The sequence below is a fragment of the Mercenaria mercenaria genome, chromosome 16 (assembly GCF_021730395.1).
Source record: "Mercenaria mercenaria strain notata chromosome 16, MADL_Memer_1, whole genome shotgun sequence".
NCBI lineage: Eukaryota > Metazoa > Mollusca > Bivalvia > Venerida > Veneridae > Mercenaria > Mercenaria mercenaria.
Window position 1 is genome coordinate 194214 of NC_069376.1, and position 24899 is coordinate 219112.

The 24899-nt window shown below is 34.8% G+C and overlaps 2 protein-coding genes across 2 annotated transcripts in view; one reads left to right on the forward strand and one right to left on the reverse strand.

The window, feature by feature from the left end:
• Positions 1-24899, forward strand: part of LOC123539751 (uncharacterized) — a 182896-nt gene that overhangs the window by 63365 nt on the left and 94632 nt on the right. The window lies entirely within an intron of this gene.
• The window catches only part of LOC128549804 (myosin-3-like), a 34531-nt gene continuing 27250 nt past the window's right edge, over positions 17619-24899 (reverse strand). Inside the window, exon 2 of the mRNA XM_053527451.1 lies at positions 17619-19415. Coding sequence (XP_053383426.1) covers positions 17619-19415 — 1797 coding nt within the window. The remainder of the gene's footprint in view (positions 19416-24899) is intronic.

The following is a 24899-nucleotide window of genomic DNA, read 5'->3' on the forward strand; positions in this document are numbered from 1 at the left end:
ATGGCAAAGTTACGAACCGGACACGAAACAAACTCTATTAACGTTTTACTTATAAGTCAGTATGACCTTGACCTTGTAGATAGGGGTCTGAGTATTACACACGAAACGTCGTCTCATTAAGGTTAATGTTTATGCCAAACTATTTTAAAATTCCTTCATGGATGGCAGATCGTGTTACAGTCCGGACAAGAATTTACAAAATTACAGTCGGACGGACCGAAGGGCAAAGTTAATATGCCCACCTTCGAGGCATAAAAATCAAAAACCATACTGTACTGTAAATAAAAAGTTATTTGCTGAAACATCGTTAAAAGATGTAAAGATGTTTTTGATAAATAAAACCTAAAATTATCAACTGCTTTTGTAAAATTATTGAAATAGATATATACTTATTAACTTAATAATAACAAAATATATTAGCAAAATCTGAAAAGTGGATCCCTCGGAAGCAATAGTGAATATTGCAAACTCAATTTGATTGAGACCGCATTAACTGTAGTTGATTTATTTTGTACACTAGTCAGCAGTGTACATGTATCTAGATAATTTGCAATCATGCTTTGCACGGAATGTCACGGATCAGAGGGATAGACTGGCTATATTCATCACTACAACCCGACAAACTGTATGAAATCTAAAGTGGTAGTATATTCATGGCATGCATGTGTTGTAACCACTGAGCCATCGATACGAACAACGAGTAGGGGTTTTCATTTACAATACTAATAATGACATTTAGACACTTATTAAGATCAGGATTCTCATACAAAAATAAAGAAAGTTATCAAAACGAAAGCTTTATACCATCCATTAAAAACATGCCAAAATCATCAATTTTGCACCTTTTGAACAGCCTGCAATGATCCCGCTGCAAGAGCAATGCCAAATTATTGACTTTCTCAATTTACATGCAAGTCCTTACTGAACTTCAGGTTATAAACGGAATGGGGACCCATCCAGCTAGTTTTTTTCACAAAATAGCGGAAATGTTCCGAGTACCAATTAACAAGCACAGATACCTTCCGTGATTTGAATTTTTCCGCAAGAATATGTCTCATTGATTCATACAAAGCTAGCAGCAGTTAGTTTTACAACTGACATCATACTTTTACATATAACGGCTGTATATTTGTCTAAAGAATTAACAATCATTACCTCTCACCATATTTTACAGACATCCGAAATCACGAAGTTCTAATTATTACAAATATTGAGTATACATACTTTGATACTGCACTGCATACATATTTATTCCATACATTGCTACCATAATCACCCTTTATTTCTTCAATGAAATAATCGATATGAATAATCAACTGAAGGTCAACCATTGCGGTCAAGGTGCGACATTTAGCGGCAGACGATTTTGCGACATTTAGCGGAGGTTGCGACATTTAACGTCAACCTTGCGACATTTAACGGTGGTTGCGACATTTAGCGGCGTTGCGACATTTGACGTTGCCACATACTATACTATTCAAAAAAACTCTAAACCAAACATACTTATTCCCCTTACATTTCATTTTGTAGGTGCTCTTAAACTTTGCCGATATTGTCTTTATCAACTATTTATCTCTATAATACTTCAGAAACATTTACCTAATTCGAGCGATATCAGCAACCTATTATTTCGTGATGAACATGTTACTGTGAGTGAGAACACAATTGTTTTTGCAGCAAAACTTTGTTAACCTTGGATGATACTCCGCTTGTATAGGTCATGTGTTTTTTTTACAACTGTGAGAAGTTTCATTAAATTCTACATCGTAGAAAAAACTCTATTCGTTATGAAAGTTATGATTCTCATGTGAACTTCTATTATGAAAAAAATGCGCAAGGTCCAAAATTTTTAAATCCGTCTAGCACGACCTATCGTTTCTATTTGCTGAATTTTCTAGGTATATTCTGAAGTTTTGAAAAATCAAAGTTTAATCAAATTCTACATTGCAGAAAAAAAAATCGATTTGGAAGTTCAGAACTACCTTAAGCTAGTGATATCGCCTAGTTAACCGTCCGTCCGTCGTCGTCCGACTTAACAGCTTCGCTTTAACACTCCAGAATTAACAATAACGGTCAGATTGTATTGCGACTTGGTCAGAATCATTTTTCTCAACGAAATGACGGACAAAATAGATAATAGGTTTGAAGAGTGTTAAATATCATGATTTCTATTATATATTATCTCCTGGATAGTCTAGTTCCAAACTTTTCAAACATGATTTATATTCAATAAAGACAAATATTCTGACCAGGCCTTATATATATCTGGTAAAAAGTGTTAACAAGTTTGTTTTCATTATTTCATTATTGATCGCGGCCGATGAGGCCGCGATCATATTGAATAGGAGTTTGAGTTTGTCTACCCTCGCCACCGGTTAAGACCATATGGGCGAGCATAGCTTCAATTATATAACAACACTTTATAGGCTACGTGTAGAGTGTGTACCATAATTCACAGTCTAAAGTAGGTCAAAGTGACCTCCAGTGGACTGTGAATAAGATGGGAACTTAATCCCATACATTTATCATAAAAACTACAGTTAGAAGAAAAGACTAACTTATTTGTTTTCTTCATTTTTATATGTGTGTCTTCTTTCATGTACCTCATATAGTGTGTCAAGGCATTTTGTTTTCCCCAATTTATACTATATTAATTATTAAAACATTTTTTATATTTAAAACTATATTTATAGGTCTGACAGATACAGCAAAGTCCTAAATTTATTGAAAAACTTCTGTTTGTTTACATTTTTCAGCCGAACCACGCTTTTGGCAGACCAACGCTGATTGGTTAAAACCGCGTTGTCTGCTTTGTCGTGATTGGCTGTCCTAAAGTTGTTTACAAATCAAGTAGGTCAATCCGATTTTTCTGAAAAACCAGATAAAACGAATTTAACCACCTGATTGTTACTGTAAATAGAAAATAAATCATTTTTGATGTTAAATAAAATGTTTTTACATAAACCATAATCATTTTTATATACTGCCTCTGTCATTTTGCCTGAATTTTATTTTGGCATACTTAACAAATATCTGGACCTTATTATTACTGAATATTGATGATGACCATATAAGAATAACAATGTTGCCAGATATCACATTGAGATTCTAACAACTCAGAAAAATCTGAGTTGTAGACTAAAGCCCCATTTAGCTTTCAGTAATGTCTGTATTGCCTGGTATGTGGTGAAATTATCTTGTTGAACATATATAAGATAGTTTCACTCTTGAATGGGCTCATGATGACTTTTGCTCCATATTATTTACATTGAGCCCATTTTTGCAGTAAACTGCTAAAATTACTTATACTATAAAAGAGAAATAGTATATATTTATGTACAATATGGAGGCTTTTTTAACATATCAGGCAACATGTAGCTCCCTTCCTCCCATATGGATAATAATGGTCATCAATCAAACGATATTTAAGACAATGCCTTTCATGTGACCCTGTTTAAGATATGAATAATAAAAACAATCCAATATATAGAAAACACCGTTTCATGGCTTACTTTTTAGGGCCACTGTTAAAAAATATCAATTTATATAAAATAATTACATTTGGCATATATACAGATAAAACATGAGGGTCACATGATATGGCAACAATTAAAACCTACACAGTTATAGTATATGTATTCGTGTACACCATGGCGTCTGTACTGTATTATTGGATGGACAGGACAAGAAGCAACAAACATAGTTTTTTATTGTTATTATTCTTTCTTTAAGCTTATTGCTGTCTTTATCTCCTTTGCTGAATCAGCCATAACAATTATAGCTGATTGGTAATTACTAGAGTTTCCTGGGGTGACCGGTTATATATGAGTATAATGTTGCTCAACTATTCTAGCTAATAACTCGCTCGGCTAACATATATTTTTCAGCTATCAGTATATGACCAAAAATGTTGACAGTCTAACCTAACCGTCTGACTATTTTTGTTTTCTATTTGTTTATAATATAATTTCGGGTTGATATCCAGCTATGCAGAGGGATGTAAGACAGTTCACACGATCCTTACATTTACCAGTTATCAACCTTACTTTTTTAGTAGTACCCTTTAATGAAAATCATAAAAATAATTAAAATCACTACCCCATAATTACTGACGCCAATACAATATATGTAATTACCTAAAATTTTTGCTTTGTCAAAGAAAAAGACTTGCCGTCTTTGGCCTTTTCTCATAATTGCTCAAACAACTGGTTCCCAAGTGCCAATTAACTGTTATAGAGTTTTTATTTGAAGAATATATGTAAAATGTTGGTAATCCAATGGATATCTATTATAAATTGAATAGAATATACTAGCACCCCTATATCTGTTCAGTTATTGTTATTATTCTGTGTTTACTGCTTACCCAACTTTGTGTTCTATATTATTAAAGTAAAATAAGGAATATCTGACACAATCTTATTAATATGTATTATACTAATTAATTTTCATTTTTACTTATTCCATTATATTAAATACAATGGGGATGTACGGCAAGTCCGCACTCCTTCAAAAAAAAAAACCTCTTTGGGATTATGTAGAAATATTAGGTATTTCTGACAAAACTGACAAATTTGGTTCATACTCTGGTGTTGTCAAGTATAAACCTCATTAATATTTAAATTTCTTATACATGTACTATTAATATTATTTTACACTATAAAGTTATTATAAAATTATGCAATTCTTTATACAACCAGATCTTTTGGTTATATTGTGTATTATACATTTCTTTCTTTTGTCAAGTATGAAAATCCAGTATAAACCTTACACTATTTTATATTTGATATTTAGGTTATGAAAAGAGACACATGTGGGAAGCAGAAAACCTTAATAATGTTTATTTTAGATTTTATCAGTTAATCTACAGTCTAGAATAAATTTTTCTAGTGCTTTAAAGACAGCTACTCTATTAATTTTTGGTGGATCTAGTATGTTTTTATTGTATAATTGAGGCCACAGAATGATAGTGATTGTTTTAAAGCTTCTCTATTGGTGCCAAATTCACCACAGTCCAGTAACAGATGTTTAGTATCATATTTCACTCTACACTGCGCACAAACCGGTTCAATCTTCCTGATATATTGCCCGACACTACCCGGCAACAGGTTTGTGCCCAGTCTCAGCCGTGTTATGGTCTTATCCACCTTCTTATCCTGTGAGTAGATCATTGGACGGCAGAGCCCCACTGAAGTCTTGATGTGTTTATTTTTCGGTTCACCTATAGAAACAATTGCTTGCCATTTGGCCAGAATATAGGTTCGAATCCTGGAGTATACTTCAGTGGGTGAGAGGTCAATATGTTTGGTTACGCTGTCAAACAACAGTCCCGCCTTGGCCGCCAAGTCAGCTCTCTCATTGCCAGATATACCTATATGTGCTGGACACCATACTATGGTGACCTCTAGGCCTGCGTTCAGGCCCTCATTATATAAATTAATTATTTCTGATAACAGTTCTGGCCTCGACTGACTATTATTTGATTTCAGCGAGGTCAGTGATGAAAGTGAATCCGAAAAAATGGCCACTTTGCTTGATTTGTTGGCCAAAATCTAGCACATAGCATTTTTGATGGCAAGGAGTTCTGCTGTATACAAGTATATGCGCGCTGGGGAAAATATTTCATGATGGACCTGTGAATTCTTTACTTGTGGGTGAAACAGGCCTCATAAGCGTAAATACGACTAGCTTCTACTGATTATAAAACATACCGTACAATTTGTTGTGAATTAACTTTTGTTGTACTTTTAGTAGTTCAACCGCCACCCTTGTTTAAGAGCAACATTTAAAAAACATGTTTTTTCATCCTCAAGTAATAAGTAAGTAGACTCGCCCAGTTTAATCAATCTAGACGCATAATCTAACTGTTATACATAGAGCGCTTACTTCACCCGATTTACATTCGGAACATTTTCACGCGTTAGGGCTTTATCGTATGTTTAACATGGGATTTTTGAACCGTCCAAAGATGTTGGAAATGTTTGTCTCATTGTTTATTTTTTTTTAATAAAAATGTTACTGCTTTCATTGTCTACCACTTTTTTCCACCCTTGCCTGAAAAAACAGTAATGAGTTTGTACACTGTTCAAACAATTGTGCTCTGTTGAAATTTAACCAAACACAAGTTTACCTGCATAAACAGAAAGCATGATATGTCACCATGCGCGGATCCAGAGGTGTGGGGTGGGAGGGGGGCGGCGGTCCGGACCCCCTCTGGAAAATCTTATTAAAGGAAAGAAGACACGAAGGAAAGAAATGTTTTTCGAAAAAGGCAACATTAGGACTGCATGTAAAGTATATGCGGCTGCTACTACATACGACCCCGACATAATTCATATTTTTTATCTAAAAGAAACTAAGAATTTTACCTTCAAGAAAGCTTGATTTTATCCTTTTCCCAAATATAACAGGTTAGTCCATAAAACTGTCCCAGAATGCAAAAAATGAAGTGCTAAATTTCAAAATTTCCAGGGTGTGGGAGGGGGGGCAGGGGATCGGACCCCCTCTGAGAAAATTGGCTGTGTCCGTGCATGGTCACTATACCTGTCTAGTACTGGACATTATGGTAAACGCTTCTTTCCTGCACAAATGACAACTTCGCAACTTCTGTCCGGTTTGTACAAATTTCTGGCCGCGGTAAACCATTTGACTTGTTTCTTATTAGGATTTATCTACTGAGCCCATGTATTGGAAACACAATTTTTAATACCGATTGTGTATTGCAATAATGCTTAACTATCTCAGCCGTGACGTGTTCTTAATTCGCAAATGTCTATTTCGTATATGAAACACTTACGATATTTTTCAACGATAAAAACTGGAGAGCACGCGACAGGAAATTGAACCAATCAGCAACCTATACGAAAAGATCAATTGCTGTAAACTCACCAAAATTGGGTCTGACACTGTCAATCAAATTTGTAAACTTTACCTATCAAAGTTAATAGGTAAGGATAGATTTCTTTGAAGCACAGAGCATCAAAAAACGCAGCCCCAGAGCCGCGCATTTAAGTCTACAGCCGTGCAAATAAATGCTCAATGATTCCAAGGAATCAGTTAATATATAACAACACTGAGACATCAAGAATGACTTTAAGCGCGAAATCATCTCGTTAAATTGTTTGGGAGATTAATATCACTTTTTAAATTTCCTTTTAAATAGTTTAGTAGATTTAATATATTGCTGTCCTCTGATTGCCTTCTAAGCCTTGTATCATTCATGACTATGTTTGAATGTATTTTTCTTATATAAAGCAGCACGCAAATAAATAAACTTACAGTATTTTCAAACATGCTAAAAATCTTTGATAAACTGCCTTCCGTATCCTGACAAATTCCTATTATGAAAGGAAGTGCGTTTAACAATGGAAAAATACTAAAGGGATCTTCAATGTTTCCACAAAATATCCATCCGAGGAGTGATAAAATAAAAAAATATATATTTCTCGCATTCCAGGTTTTCAATAGAAGAATGAAATAATACAACTTGCTTTTCTTTTAAGCACAATTTTATCAAATTGCTTAAGAATTTTCGTGGAAATCTCAGTGTGGGGAATCACGTGACTTACAATGGCAGATTACACGGAAAAATGGCCGATAATTTCTCCGTTTCGGCAGGAAAATCAAGGTATTTCTGTTTATAAACATTTGTTTTAGATGTTCTAATATATCCTATCATATGCCCCTTATCTTCCGATTTCCTCCGGTACCCATACTTTGTTCCCTTCACCTATATTTTCCGAGAACACTCGGGAAGTTTGAATACATTCGCAGTTTTTGGGATGACAGTATCCACGGATCGGCTAAATTTTGTCAAAAAAATACAAATTACTGAAGTGAATGACAGTACAATCACACGAAAAGTTGACCAAATATCTAGTCCATCATAAACATGTAAAGAACTGGCAAAAAACAAAGCTGCTAAAAAGAGAATGTCGAAATCTATGAAATGGCGCTGAACACGTACACAGTCTTCAAAGGCGCTGTGCACGAACAGGAACAACTGCTCCATTTTATACTATAGAAATACTTGTTGCCACGAGGCTTCTGTATTTAAACTTGTTTATACATACACAAATGTATTTATACTAAACAGATGTGTAAATATTACTTTAAGAAGTGCTTTTGCTGCTACTGTGTACTTCATTTTATGTTCAATGTTTTGGTTCACTTTACGGAATGACATTCGTATAAATGATAAAGTGGTTGTAGATCTGTTTGTAAGTACTATTTTTATAAATTGTATTTGTATTTCTATACATGCAATATATATGTAAGCTTTAATTTGAGAAAAGTGAATACAGTTAAAGTTTGTTTACGTTATATAATTGTGTCAAAGGATAAAATCGCATTTTCTGAAAAACAGGATCTACGAAAGTCCATGCCTGAACGGCACTGAAGCAGACATGGTCTATTTGTCCGGATAATCTAATTCTGAACGTCCATGAAAGAACACACAAATGAAAAAAAAAAAAAAACCTTTTTACAATGTCTCTATAGGTTGACTGCATTTCTACCCAATTTTATTACATAAACGCGGTATTTAGTGTAATATCAACGATTACACTTGATGACGCTACGAAATCTAATTACATACTGTTATATGACGTCTCGGAGACACTGACGTAGCTTCCTATAGGCACTTTAGACACGTGCCTACGCGTTTTCTTCAAATATGAGTAAAAAAAATCCCCGAAAATGCCAAATATGCAATAAAATACGAGGGTGTACGGGATGATGGGTGTTACATATATTTCCTAGTTTCTGTAGTTTTCTATATGAAACTCATGTTTTTATTTACATATTTTCAGAATGTTTGGTGATAAACAGCGAACGTTCAGTGCAAAATGGCTGTCCGGGTACAAGTGGCTTTGTTTATAGATCTATCGCAAAAGACGAAGTACATTGTGCTAACTACGTATTGTTTTGGCGCATTGGCGGTAGGGAGAAAACCTTCATATTAGAACTACCAGTGACAGATTCGAAGAATTTTCCATCTGGCTCTAAAGAAGTTATAAAAATCCTGTCACCAAAATGCGTCGGTCCTAGGTGGAAATTATGCGACTATCAAGACAGGAAAAAATGATTCGATCAACAAGAAAATATCTGAATCAACAAAGAATTCAGTACAAAGAAATAGACACATACTTGGGGAAATAATAAAGGTCACTGCTGTTTGTACGGAGCAGAATATAGCAATGCACGACCATACGGAAGAGGTTAATAATTTCATGACAATGTTCACACATTTGCACAGGATGGTGATATTTTAAGCGAGCACTTGGGCCATGCACAGTATAAATAAAAAAAACACATCTCCTGACAATGCACATATAGAGATCTAATTCAAACTCCTGACATTAAAAAAATGAAATAATAGGAATTTGCTCTAAACAAATAAAAGAAAAAGTGTAAGCGGACTGTATAAATGCTTCTTTCTTTGCCACCATTGTTGACGAAGCAACTGACAAATCAACCAAGACACAACTCTCGCTATGCGTTAGGATTAGGCCTACTGATGATGCATGTGCCTCTGTAAAGAGTTCCTATAGAATTTATTGTGTGCAGATCGATCAAATGTGCTAAAGTTAATCGAAATACCTTGGATTTCTTGCAAGAAGCTGATCTAGGTATTTTAAAGTTAAGGGCACAGTGCTATGATGGGGCATTAATACATAAAAATACCGTAGTGTGCAAACGCTTATAAAAGAACGATCTCCACATGCAAATGATATACATTGCAAGGCTCGTTGTTTGAATTTAGCCTTAGTACACAGCTCTAAAATCCCATGTGTCCGAACCATGATGCCAACTGTGCAAGATAAGCTTTCTGTTCGATTACTCAGCAAACGATCGGTAGCGTTACCGAGGAACTGGCAAGGGATGCAGTTTCAATGGACGAGATGGAGCAACGTACTAAAATGTGAACCCTTCTGAGACTCGGTGGTCAAAACGAACTGATGCCCTCTGCACGTTCAAGAGCACGTTTCCAGTGGTAATCCATGCTCTGGAAACACTGCGTGAAGATGGAGATGAAAAGGCAGGCCAGTATTTTGCTGCAGATCTTAGATTTGACTTTATCATTTCCCTTGTATCTGAAAATTTGTTAAGTATCATCGTAGCGCTGACGAGCCTTTTGCAGAAGGAAGATATGGACTTTCTAAATGCCGTTACAGAGACAAAGATACACGTTTCCTCGAATTAGCGGAATGACTGGGCAGTGTGGCTTGCCCGGTACGAAAAGGCAATGCGTATGATCAGAGACTTCGGCACTAAAACATCTAAACCAAGGTGTGTTGGAAGTCAAATGCATAGAGACAACCATGATGCAGAATTTGTCTTGGATTATTGGCAGTTTACGGTATACAATGTATTTGTCGACCATTTTGTCTAGAAATGGCAATAGAATCTGTAAAAAGATCCTTTGGAAGCAAAGAATGCAACCAAGAAGAATAATAGCAGACTCGGTTTTAGTGAGTCTGTTCATGAGAGGTAATGAAATGTGCCTCCCTAGCACCGGCTTTAGCGGAACTCTATTACACATAATATTATGTTGAATGTACTCCATGATCCCAAAGGACCAGAAAATATAAAACACTGAATCCAAGTATTGGGAGACTTTTTACAGCCGCCACACTGCACTTAAAGATTGCTTTTGTGATAGATAACTCACATTCTACAAAATGAAGACCGTTTTGTCGCCGGAAAGTCAAAAGTGCCGGTGCCTGTTTACACCGCATATGCACCAGATCTTCACGGCAAATGTCAGATATTTAAAAATGAGATAACAAAGTAGAAAGTAAACTGGAATATTGTCAGTCTAAAACCACAGACTTCAGACCACTCTTCTACCTCCCAGCAAGGTCTTGTATCCGTGTGTAAACACTATTCTGTTTGTGCTTCTGACCATGCCTCCAACATCTGCATTTTGCGAACGCTCATTCAGTGCAATGAAACGCATTCAAAAACTACCTTCGTTCAACAATGACGAGTAATAAAATGCTTTACTAGCTCTGATACACATTCACAAGGATGTCTGCATTGATGTAGACCACGTCATCAATGCACTCGCTTCACAGAAATGCAGAATATGGACCTTTTCTGACCCAAAGCCTGCTCTTTACGAATTTATAAATGTAACAGAAACGGAATAGACATTTTCTCTCTCTATCAGACACAGTTACCAAAAATTGTTAAATGCGAATAACATATTGTAGCGGTTATTAGAAATGATAATAAATAGATATAACTACTCAAACTGAACCCCATGGCAAAATTTGAATAGCTAAAAGTCAAGACAATTATTGGAACTATTTTGTGCATGGTGTAGTATTTTTAAGTGTGAGAAATCAAATGTAAAACACTTGTTTCTCAAAGTGTAGTTCAGGATGTATTTTCAAATATAACAGAGTTGTGGAAATGGCCAGGACAAATAAAAATCAGTTCTTCCTATTTTGCATTGTTATTTTTTAGTGTCTCTAAGTCGTTCTACGGGAAACTGTGAGTGAAATAGGTCAGTATCGGCATCTGATCACAATTTCAAATGCTGGAAAAAAGTCAAAATAAATGTATAAAAATACATTGACAATAATGTGTTGCTGGCGAGGTGCTCAGATGTGCCCAGAATGTAGTACAGGGCGCATGTTTACCAAACAATTTTCCGGCGGAGCATGCCACCGAACTCCTAGATAACTAATGTGCCAATTAAAACACATCTGATTCGGGCAAGGAGCGCCTATGCAAAAGAAAATAAATCTAACAAATCGGTTTCCTTATTCACAACTAGAAGGCATAGTAAATTCACTTTATATGATAAATAGCGTTGTGTATTCAAATGGTTTCCAGTACATTCTTTTACACAGCTATGGCCGAGTGAGTAAATCAGAGTCTTCTGTCAATATTCTCTGTTGTGTTTAAACAAAACAATCATATTTTGTGCTATAATCTACCCACAGACTTAGCCTAAATCTTTGTGATTTCCAAAAAAAGTATTATCTGGCATCGGTACGTAAAACAATGGTGACGTACTAAGTTAAAGCTGAGACGTCACAATATTAGGCTATAAATAACGAAAAACAACCATATAGTGTGTGTAAATACAAAAACCTCGCGGCAACTTAAGTATTTCTATAATATAAAATAGAATAGTTGATCCTGTACGTGCACAGCACCTTTGAAAACTGTGTACGTGTTCAGCGCCATTTCGTAGATTTCGACATTCTCTTTTAGGCAGCTTTGCTTTTTGCCAGTTCGTTACATGTTTATGTTGAACAGGGTACTCGGTTAACTTTTCATGTAATTGTACTGTCATTTAGTTCAGTAATTTGTATTTTCTGGACAAAATTGTGTCGGTCCGTGGATACCGTCATCCCAAAAACTGCGAATGTATTCAAACTTCCCAAGTGTTCTCGGAAAATAAAGGTGAAAGGAATAAAGTATGGGTACCGGAGGAAATCGGAAGGTAAGGGGCATATGATAGGATATATTAGAACATCTAAAACAAAGGTTTACCAATAGAAATACCTGGATTTTCCATGCGAATCGGAGAAATGATCGGCCATTTTTCCGTGTAAGCTGCCTATTTAAGTCACGTGTTTCCCCACACTGAATCTACTACATGTGTACTTACTTTTCATTGTCACAATGACATCCTAGTAAGTTGGAATTAATTAGAATCTTTCGTTTTTATTTTATGCTTTTCAGTGAAAGTTAAGGTGACTTTCACACTGTGCTGTTAAAGGTCCATTACTAAAACCCGAACGAGTATTATATGAAAACCTGAGTTTGTAGCTGAGACTTCCTATTTACTGAAAATATGGCCCACTGCATCGATTCTGACCAAATAGTCATGAATATGTTCAAGAATAACTAACAAATAAACAAAAAATGTTGCCTATGTCAAACCGAAAGTATGCTTTCCGACTGCTTACAAACCCGTCGAGCATCTTCGGACTTTTTTGGAAGAATCCTCCGAAACGAGGCTTTAAGGTAGTTCTGCACGTTTGATAAACCGGAAGTGATGGCGTAGCGTCATTTATCCGGAAAACGTGGAATAAAGCCTGGATTCGACGTACGGAAATGAAACTCATTTTATAAATGAATAGCAACCTATCAGTAAATTTATTACAATGGCACTGTTACTGTCTTTCTAAAGTTAAAATATGATATTAAAATATCTGACACGTTAAAAATTCAAAATAATGTCTTAAAATTAGCGTGAAAAGGGCGGTTCACTTTAATCATCTTCAAATATCTCAAAATCAAGCACACGGACCTATACATTTTATTTCACCACATTATAGGTATTATGTTTATTTACAACTATGGGAAGTTTCATTAAATTCTACATTTTAGAAATATTTCTATTCGCGAAAATGTTATGAATGTTATGATTTTCCCATAGACTTCCATAATGAAAAATTGCGTGAGATTTAATTTTTTCAAATCGGTCTAACAAAAAATCAAGCACACGACCCTATCTTTTTTATTTGCTGAATTTTCTAGGTATATTCTGAAGTTTTGAAAAATCAGAGTTTAATCAAATTCTACATTGTAGAAAAAAAATCGATCGAAAAGTGCAGAACTACCTTAATTTATAAATAGATGCAAAATATATCATATGCCCAAACGATAACGTGATTGTTACAAACTTAGCACATGGAATTCAACAATTTTGTAACTCACAAAAACTTCATGAAAATCATTCTTATAATACAGGTAATATACAGCTATACTACAAGTTTTCATAAGGACAATTCAGGCCCTTCCCGAATAAAAGTGTTTTTACAACTTCGTCTGTAAACTTTTTCGGTTAATCTCTTTTCAGTATAATTTTAAGAATATAAATGAGTAACTGTCTTACACTGCAGAAACAAAGTATGATTGAAATTTACCTAAATACACTTATTTATGTACACATAGCTACATTAATTTAATAAGATTTTAGACATTAAACACATTGTCTTGGCCTAATATATGTCACTGTCAATTTTAAATTTAGATTTTGTACATCTCATATTTTTCGTGCAAGTCGTGCATAATTACCATCATGGAAATACAATTATTTTGTTGCGCGTCTTAAATGGATATTCGTTTGAAACAATTTTAAAATCACGTGATCCCGAAGAATTTCCGACCGATTACGGAAAAGCGATAAACACGAAAGTAGGACAAAATGACCCCACATGTCAGTCTAAGAAAATACAAAAACAATCATTTGTTTCTCTGTACATGTGTTGATTTCAAGGGAAAATTGCACGGCTATCATAATGTTTAGTACTATATTTCAAAATGTGTAGTCTTTTTTTAAGATTTATGTCTATTCATTTGTCTTTATTTTGCACCTTTAAATACTCCATTCTCCACCGTTTTCAGAAATGGTCAAGAAGCCTAGATAGTAATTTTGCCCGAATTTTCTTCAAACCTGACTGCGTTTCCAAAGTCTAAGGCAATGGTGTTATACGGAAATTACGTCAGTATCCGACCGCGGTTGAGAGGTTGCGGTGGCGTTGGGTCTATGTCATTTAAACGCTTGGTGACACCTGAGTTAGCTGTCTGTTGTTCAGCATGTTTCCATGGTAATAAGGGAGCATCCTAAATTTTTATTTAGCGCTTTTTTTGTGTGAGATCTATTATCTGCTCCCACTATCCTCCGTGCAATGGTACTCGTTTGTGAATGGAATTTCATTCTGTGCCTTTCTGCTTAATGTTTCTCTGACATGTGTTGACTACAAAATAATTTTCAAGCTCTCTGACATACAAGCAAACGTTTAAGCACTGTCTGACATCATGGCCTTCGGAATATATTTAGTATGACTCAATGCCTTTGATTTCTACATTTAGGCATATAGACCACGATGTTCGTTCACAAGGTCACATTGATTTGTTCAAAATATACATATTATATCTACTAAAACATGAACCGTTTTAGGTCGTTGTGTTAGTGTATAATAACGAAGCTGTACTTAACAATGGAAACGGAAAAATAGGTATTACAAATCAAACATAAGAGCTGAAAACATAGAAATACTCAGAAGTACGTAGTTTCAAAATAAAACATTTTAAGTGTGCGGGGTAACTGACACTCTGTGGTAATTTATTCATCATTATTAATTTTTAACATTCTTAAACAATGAATGTCAAACATATTTAGTTTGTTATAAACATTGCCGCTAATCCTCTCGTTAGCTTCCGATTGGGCATACACATACAAACATCCTACCTCTTTTATCTTTTGTAAAATGGTACAAAAGGGGAAGCTATAACTACCCTTCAAATAACTCAGAATCAAACAGACTTATGCCCCTTATATTGCATTTTGCAGGTTAGAATGTTCGTAATTGAGAAGTGTGGCCTTGCAATCAGGTTGTCATGTTTTGACAAATCGAACGTATCTTAAAACGCGGCAAACAGTTTCTTAGCAAGATATTTTTGCTCTATCCTGCTTTTTTATAATTGTTTCTGTTTATTTCATAGCAAACATTTAATGATATTGCATCTCAATTCATCATTGGGTTGGCAAAGAAATGAATTCAAAGAAAAATAGTTAATGAAACGTACATGTACATTTGTGAGAAAAGAAGAAAAAATGAAAATGAAAAACGTCTTAAGAAGTCAACGAATTCTGAAAGAGATACACAAGAATCATTACTTATATTCAAAGTGGACAAACAGCTAAAAATGTCCAATGATGACTTTTCGACCATATGTTCAGTACCTCAAAATTGATTAAATTATTCATATAAGGCAAATATAAAATAATATTCAAAGTCCGTTTATGTCTATTTTGTAAGAAACGCTTAAATGTATCCAAAAAAAAAAGCAGCATAAGTGCATTTTGCGATCGAACATCGGTTGATGAAAAACTAACATCTGTATTTCGAATACTGAAAACCTTTACAAGAATTATTTCAAACCAAATGCAACAGATATGTTTAGAAGAACGACGCACTGAAAACTGGGACCCTTTACCTAACTGGATGAACATTTGCATTGCTGTATGTGAGAAAGAAAATGTTTAACGCATAGTTGCAATTTTCATGTATAAAACATCAAGACTTGATTGAAAATTTATAAATCATTATAAATGTAAACCTTTACTATCTAGAAATACTAGGCGTTATTAATTATTTTTAATTTGTAAAAATAGGTTTACTGAATAATATATATTCATCGTAAAATTATAAATCTTAATAGAAAAGTCACAAACGAATTCTTTTTCGTTCGTAAATATATCGTAAAATTACAAAATTATTTTACACGCTCGCTAAGATTTTCTTAAAGTAAATTAAACATTTTATGACGCCATATTGTATTATTTGCCCTGATTAGTAATAAACGAAACCGGTAGGCAAATATTAAGTAACTCATTGAACAAGTTAAGACTGTCATTCGTGAAACTCCACAAAAGTCTGTTCGTTAGGTATTCGGTGATATTATTAATTCTGCAAGTTCTACAAGTGTCTTTAGAATGCTGAAATATGATTTAAAACTGAACCCTTGTACATGCAGCATTTAAAACTTACAGACATTACAAGTAGATATTCATTTGCCAGTTGGATAATTGAGAATAGCCATATTGTTTTCAGACGAGGCACACTTCTACCTAAATGCCCAGGTTAACAAGAAAAACTGTAGGTTTTGGGGAACTGAAAAACCTGATCTTTATATTGAGAATGCTTTGCATGCTGAGAAGGTAACAGTGTGGACTGCATTAAATGTAAATCGTATTATTGGTTCATTCTATTTAGAAGATAACGAAGGAGATGTTGAGACAGTGAATAAGGACCGTTACTTAAAAGTCCTGAGAAGTAGATTTGTGCTAGCATTACGAAAGAAAGATATCAGTCTAGACACTATTTGGTTTCAGCAAATTGGGGCAACTCTTCATACAGCCGGTAATGTGATTGAGTGGTTACAAAAAATTCTTTGGGCGGAACTTTATTTCATTCAAGACTGATTATGAATAGCCACCCTACTCTCCCGACCTTAGCCCCCTACATTTTTTCTTATGGGGTTATCTTAAAGGCAGGGCCTATAAACCTACACCAAGAACAACTGATGAACATAAGGTCGCAATCAAGAGAGAAATCTGTGCAATAAGTAGGGACACATGCACCACTGTGATAAAAAATTTTCAACGTAGACTTGATGTCGTAATTGCCAATAATAGGTGTCATCTAGAGCATGTTCTGCAAAATTGACAGTAGCTAAGGTGTGGAATGTATTCAATGTCTGAAAGGTATTACACATGTATTTTACATCAAACACAACTTTAAACACTGTACAATAAAATATGAAATTCAAATTGTTTCATACAAATTTGTATAGAAAATATCAATGTATGAAATGGGGACAAATATTAAGAAACACCCTGTAATTAAATGTAGTTGGAAAGGTATGTGAAACCGTTTTATTTATTTGATCTATAGACTTCCATCTTGTGAAAAGTCTTTTCATTTTAAGTGCATATATATAGCATCCATTTAAACATTCAAGGCAGCTCCTATAAGAATAGCCGAAAAAAAACAATGTTGCCAACGAAAATCTTATAAGTGACACATAAGCTTTTATTGTTCTGCATAAAATATAAAAAAGCCGAAATAACGTTCAATAGAAATACACTAACCTTCTTTAAGCTTGTTGTATTTATCTTCTTTGTTTGCTGTCGTTAAATCCTCAATCTGCTTTAATGCTTTATACGCTTTTTCAGAAATCTTAGCAGATTCCTCTATCTGTTTAACACCAGTTTGGGCTTCGACTTCTAACTTGCTGACCCCTTTATCAGCAGATTCTTTTATCTGTTTCACACCAGTTTCGACTTCAACTTCTAACTTGCTAACTCCTTTATCAGCAGATTCTTCTATCTGTTTTACTCCAGCTTTGGCTCCAACTTCCAACTTGATAACCCCTTTATCAGCAGATTCTTCTATCTGTTTAACACCAGCATGGACTTCGACTTCTAACTTATCAACCCCTTTATCAGCAGATTCCTCTATCTGTTTTACTCCAGCCTCGGCTCCAACTTCCAACTTGATAACGCATTTATCAGCAGATTCTTCTACCTGTTTAACACCAGTTTGGGCTTCGACTTCTAAGTTGCTAACCCATTTAACAGCAGATACTTCTATCTGTTTCACACCAGTTTTGACTTCGACCTCTAACTTGCTAATTCCTTTATCAGCAGATTCTTCTATTTGTTTCACACCAGTTTCAACTTCGACTTCTAACTTGCTAACCCCTTTATCAGCAGATTCTTCTATCTGTTTAACACCAGTTTGGGCTTCGACTTCTAACTTGCTGACCCCTTTATCAGCAGATTCTTCTATCTGTTTCACACCAGTTTGGGCTTCGACTTCTAACTTGCTAACTCCTTTATCAGCAAATTCTTTTATCTGTTTCACACCAGTTTCGACTTCAACTTCTAACTTGTTAACTCCTTTATCAGCAGATTCTTCTATCTGTTTTACTCCAGCTTCGGCTCCAACTTCCAACTTGATAACCCCTTTATCAGCAGATTCTTCTATCTGATTAACACCAGTTTGGACTTCGACTTCTAACTTGCTGACCCCTTTATCAGCAGATTCTTCTATCTGTTTCACACCAGTTTGGGTTTCGACTTCTAACTTGCTAACTCCTTTATCAGCAGATTCTTTTATCTTTTTCACACCAGTTTCGACTTCAACTTCTAACTTGCTAACTCCTTTATCAGCAGATTCTTCTATCTGTTTTACTCCAGCTTCGGCTCCAACTTCCAACTTGATAACCCCTTTATCAGCAGATTCCTCTATCTGTTTAACACCAGTTTGGGCTTCGACTTCTAACTTGCTGACCCCTTTATCAGCAGATTCTTTTATCTGTTTCACACCAGTTTCGACTTCAACTTCTAACTTGCTAACTCCTTTATCAGCAGATTCTTCTATCTGTTTTACTCCAGCTTTGGCTCCAACTTCCAACTTGATAACCCCTTTATCAGCAGATTCTTCTATCTGTTTAACACCAGCATGGACTTCGACTTCTAACTTATCAACCCCTTTATCAGCAGATTCCTCTATCTGTTTTACTCCAGCTTCGGCTTCGACTTCCAACTTGTTAGCACCTTTATCAGCACACTCGTCTAGCAGTTTTTTAGCAATATCGACATCTGCTTGTATCTTTTTAAGCGCTTCTTTTGTTTGCTTTTCTATTTTATCGTTTGCAGATTTTAATGCTTTATCTAGTTGAGACATTGATACTTCTTTATGTCTGTCAATAGCCTTAACAGAGTCGTTTGTGATATTGATCAGTTCTAACTTTCTAGTTTCTGCTTCCTTTTTGTGTTCATTTATTTCATTCCTGATTTTATTTTGAACTACCTTGGCAACATCATCAAGCACTTTCCGGACATCGTCTTTACCGATGACCAAAGTATCGTTTTGAAGCTGGAATATAATACAGAACCTGAAGACATTGTTGGAATATATTAAGAATTTTCCAATAAGAAGTAAGGATATGGTTTGTTTATTTGATAATTCTATTTTCTATTGTAATTTATATGTCATTCGCCCTTTAGGCTTTACTTTATTGATTAGTCATTGTTTATTAACCTATAGAGTTTTGAAGTATCATGTAAATAGGTTCTATATATTCTATGGTGTTCAAGCAAGTTCTACCACAATACTGTTATTTGGTGTACGTCATTTTTTAAAGTGTGGATTGTTCTTGAGTTTTCAAGAATATTGTTTTTATTTTTAGTGATACATGGAAATTCTGGAACCATCGATGAATTATTAAAAAAGAAAGCTGTCTGAGGACAGGGCAGAACCTATAGTTAAAGATCTTATTGAAAACTTTCCTGTATTTCTTAATAATAAAACATAACAAGTTTTGATATTTAACATTTGAAGAATTTACATTAAAGTTGTGGATTTAAAAATGAATCTTTGAAGATAAGATTTATTGGACATAATAAATTCAATTTGGATTTATGAACAATTTGCATGGATGTTGATTTGACAAGGATATGATTTGGACAATTGTTTGCATATTAGGATGAATTTTACGGCTATTCGACATTCTTAAGGTATCTGAATTGTTAGTCTTATAAAAAAATGCTATTGCTAATTGTTGCTGTTTGTTTTCCTGTAACTGTTACTTACTGTAACAAGCAATTGTAATCATTTGACGTTACACACATGATTGCTTAAAAATATATAGGACCACAACTTATATTTCAATGTTCAAGCAATTACTTCCCCCTCCCCTTCCCCCGCCCAAGCTATTCACCTGTACTCGCCACCAGAAGCATTGTCTTCTATATTTTATGCAGAAGGAACATACAAACTGAGGGACGGACAAATCCATTACTACACACACGCGCACACACTACACATATCACTGTGTAGAACACTCCGGCTATATAGCTTTTGATTAAGAAAATAAAAGGCGAAACTATTTCATAGCAAATAGCATAGCAAAGATTGTGTTTTACATTTGTTGGAAACTGTTTTAACATATGTGACTAAACGTTTGTTTTACATTTGTGACACTTCTTTATTACATATGTCACCAGCAACGTTTTTACATTTGTAACAACTCGGTTTTTCATATATAGAATTTTTCTACATATACGGTAACATTATTTTACGTTTGTTACCATTTTTACATTTGTGACCATTTTTACATTTGGGGGTCCTACATCCATGCCATAACTTTGACATGCATTGAGCAACCTTATTTTTTATTTGGCATAAGTGTTAGTCCCTTATCTTTAAATACAAGCCAAGGTAAAACTTAGGGGTCAAAGGTCATATAATATTTTAGGCCATAACTTTGACATGCAGTTTTGTTTGTCAAAGATAATTTCCTCAATGAAACAGTTGTGCTATAGGACATAGTTCCCTTCTTTTTTGTGAAGTTACAATTTTCTTAAGAATAATTCGCTTTGTTGTTACTATAAATAACTTAATTTGTATCCTTTTTACTACTGGCCATTGGGAAAAACCGAAACAACTTTTATGTAGTACAACATGTATGTTACTTCCAAGTTTTATGTGCATTCTGATCTATGTTTACTTTGTAAGGATATTTTTGTGAACTTAAAATTATAATTTCTTGAAAATTAATTGCAACAAATATGTAACTTCCAATTAGGTGTATTTAAACTAATAAGGACTTTTTTGAGGACTGAAACAAAAATGAATTGTGGGCTTACTTCTCTTTGTTGGTACTATAATTACTATAAACAGCTATTTTCAGAACCTTTAACCTGGTTGTTAGAATTTGATATTCTATTCATTGGGCTTAGGGTCAACCAAACTTATACTGAATATGTTTTACTATAAAATCTACGTCAAGTTCGATAAATAGTTCCTTTCGGCAAGTGTCTTTACAGTAATGGCGTTGGATTCACTGAAAATTGCTTAGGTTTGAATCCTAGGTAATTTCCAAAATTAAAGAACCATTTGCTAATACAGGTGCTAGTTTAAAGTTATTTGCTGTGACTGGCGTATACTGTGAAATTCTGGCACTCTTGTTTAATATATCTTCACTATACGTATTGGTTATACGCCGCGCATATAAACACTTCGGTTAAGCCCTCGTATTGTTTCGAACTGGGTACAAATCTTGTTACGCAACTATAGACCTTTACAAACAAACATAACGCTACCTGAAATACATTAAATAGCCGCCGGTTTCTTTTTGCCACGCCGGTATTTGGCAAATTCAGCCCATATTTATACGCGCTTTACAAAAATGAAAATTGCCTTAAATTGTTATATTAACCCACATATTTTAAAGTTAGTATGTTTTGATATGATATCATTACTAGTTTTATGTAAATCAGTACGAGAAAATTACATTTGCCATGGCAAAAGCGGTTTTGCCATGGCAAATCGGTCTTTTGCCATGGCAAAATGTGTTGCCATGGCAAAATAATTTTGCCATGGCAAGAAAATTCGTGATTTTGCCATGGCAAAATTGCCATGGCAATTTTTTTTCCATTTTTCTTAAAAAGTGATTTTAACTACTTCCAAACGAATGTATTGATAGAAATATGTTGTTTCATATCAATAACTCAGTTGTTTTTGCCATGGCAAAAACTGGCTATGGCAACTTTGCCATGGCAAGATTCTGCCATGGCAAGGCACTTTTTTTTTGAATAGACACCCGTGGGGCCCGCGGGCTACCGACAAATTAAAACCAGGGGGCATACTTAAATCAGAACTACTACAATTTTCTAGAATATCAGATTTTTCAAATTCATTCTAAAGTCACATAATAACAAGGGGAAAAGCATTGATGAAACACGTCTTTTTAGCTCACCTGAGCAATGCTCAGGTGAGTTTTTCTGATCGCTCGATGTCCGGCGTCTGTCGTCCGTCGTCTGTCGTCTGTCGTCTGTCGTCCGTCGTCTGTCAACATTTAGCTTGTGTATGCGATAGAGGCTGTATTTTTCAATTAATCTCATGAATATTGGTCAGAATGAAACCTTGATGAAATCTAGGCCGAGTTCGAAAATGGGTCATCTCGGATCAAAAACTAGGTCACTAGGTCAAATCAAAGAAAAATCTGTGTATGCGATAGAGGCTGTATTTTTCATTTAATCTTCATGAATATTGGTCAGAATGATAACTTTGATGAAATCTAGGCCGAGTTCGAAAATGGGTCATCTCGGGTCAAAAACTGGGTCACTAGGTCAAATCAAAGAAAAACCTTGTGTATGCGATAGAGACGGTATTTTTCAATTAATCTCATGAATATGGTCAGAATGATAACCTTGAATGAAATCTAGGCCGATTCGAAAAGGGGTCATCTCGGAATCAAAAACTAGGTCACTAGGTCAAATCAAAGAAAAACCTTGTGTATGCGATAGAGGCTGTATTTTCAATTCTTCTTCATGAATATTGGTCAGAATGATAACCTTGATGAAATCTAAGGCCGAGTTCGAAAATGGGTCATCTCGGATCAAAAAACTAGGTCACTAGGTCAAATCAAAGAAAAAACCTTGTGTATGCGATAGAGGCTGTATTTTCAATTGATCTTCATGAATTTTGGTCAGAATGATTGCCTTGATGAAATCAGGCCGAGTTCGGAAATGGGTCATCCCCGGGTCAAAAACTAGGTCACTAGGTCAAATCAAAGAAAAACCTTGTGTATGCGATAGAGGTGGTATTTTTCAATTGATCTTCATGAATTTTGGTCAGAATGATTACCTTGATGAAATCTAGGCCGAGTTCGAAAATGGGTCATCTGGGGTCAAAAACTAGGTCACTAGGTCATATCACGTAAAAACCTTGTGTATGCGATAGAGGCTGTATTTTTCAATTGATCTTCATGAATTTTGGTCAGAATGATTACCTTGATGAAATTTAGACCAATTTCGAAATAGGTCATCTGGGGTCAAAAACTAGGTCACTAGGTCAAATCAAAGAAAAACCTTGTGTATGCAGTAGAGGCTGTATTTTTCAACTGATCTTCATGAAATTTAGCCAGAATGATTACTTGATAAAATCAAGGCCGTGTTCGAAAATGGGTCATCGGGGGTCAAAAACTAGGTCATAGGTCAAATCGAAGAAAAACATTGTGTATGCAATAGAGGATGTATTTTTCAATTGATCTGTATGAAATTTGGTCAGAATGATTGTCTTGATGAAATCTAGGTCGATTTTGAATATGGGTTATCTGAGGTCAAAAACTAGTCACTAGGTCAAATTAAAGAAAAATCTTGTGTATGCGATAGAGACTGTTTTTTTTCAATTGATTTTATTGAAATTTGGTCAGGTTGATTGCCTTAATGAAATCTAGGTCGAATTTGAATATGGGTCATCTGAGGTCAAAAACTAGGTCACTGGTCAAATCAAAGAAAAAGCTTCTGTATGTGATAGAGGCTGTATTTTTCAGTTGATCTTCATGAATTTTGGTCAGAATGATTGCCTTGATAAAATCTAGGTCGAGTTTGAACATGGGTCATCTAGGGTCAAAAAACTAGGTCATATCTAAGAAAATGCTTGTTTTATCGCAAGAGACCAATTTTTTGGTCCAATCTTAATGAAAATTGGTCAGAATATTTGTTTCCTTGAAATCACTAGGTCAAACATGTTTTACACTGTTATGGAGTGTTTCTTAGGTGAGCGACCTAGGGCCATCTTGGCCCTCTTGTTTCTCTAGCACTCTAAACTACTGTTCTCACTATAAAAATGCTTTAAGACACTTGTTTTATTTTAAGTCATTGATCATTTTAGGAGTTCCGTTTGCAACATTTCAAATTTAATCATCGGTCTCTTACCAAGTAAAAAAGGTAACTTGTTCTGCCTTTCACAACTACAATCCTGGTTTTCACACACTAAAAAGGTCTTGTTTCTCACCATTATGAAATATTCTATTTACACATGTCAGTCGGTTAACTAATGTTATAGACTACCTAGTCACCTAGACGATAAATTTCATGTTTACACTTCCTTAAGGCTTACAATTTGATATTGAAAACAGATGAAACAGCTATACAAATAGATGATTTACGCAATCGTATGGTTAAAAAATGCTACTGCCTATGAATTTTTATAGTAACAGCCATAAAAGCGGGTAATAAGAAAGAATTGATACGTAAACACGTAAAAAATGAAGAAATGTAAAAATTGAATGACTAAAGTTGAATGTCTGGATAGGTCGATATTCTACGAAGTTTTAATGTCGAATGTCAAACATTCGGCTGGCTCGAAATTCAAAAATATACCAGCAAATATATGTGTCGCAAGTCGATCTGTGTCAACGTAAAGATTGCCCACATGATATATAAATAACGTATGTTATATGTCAACACTCTTAAACGTGTCAGTGGATTTGAATGTCGTGTGCGAGCTATGCTTAAACTCGTTCAAAGCATTTGTGAAGCAATGCAAGCTAATATTTTCAAATTGATTACA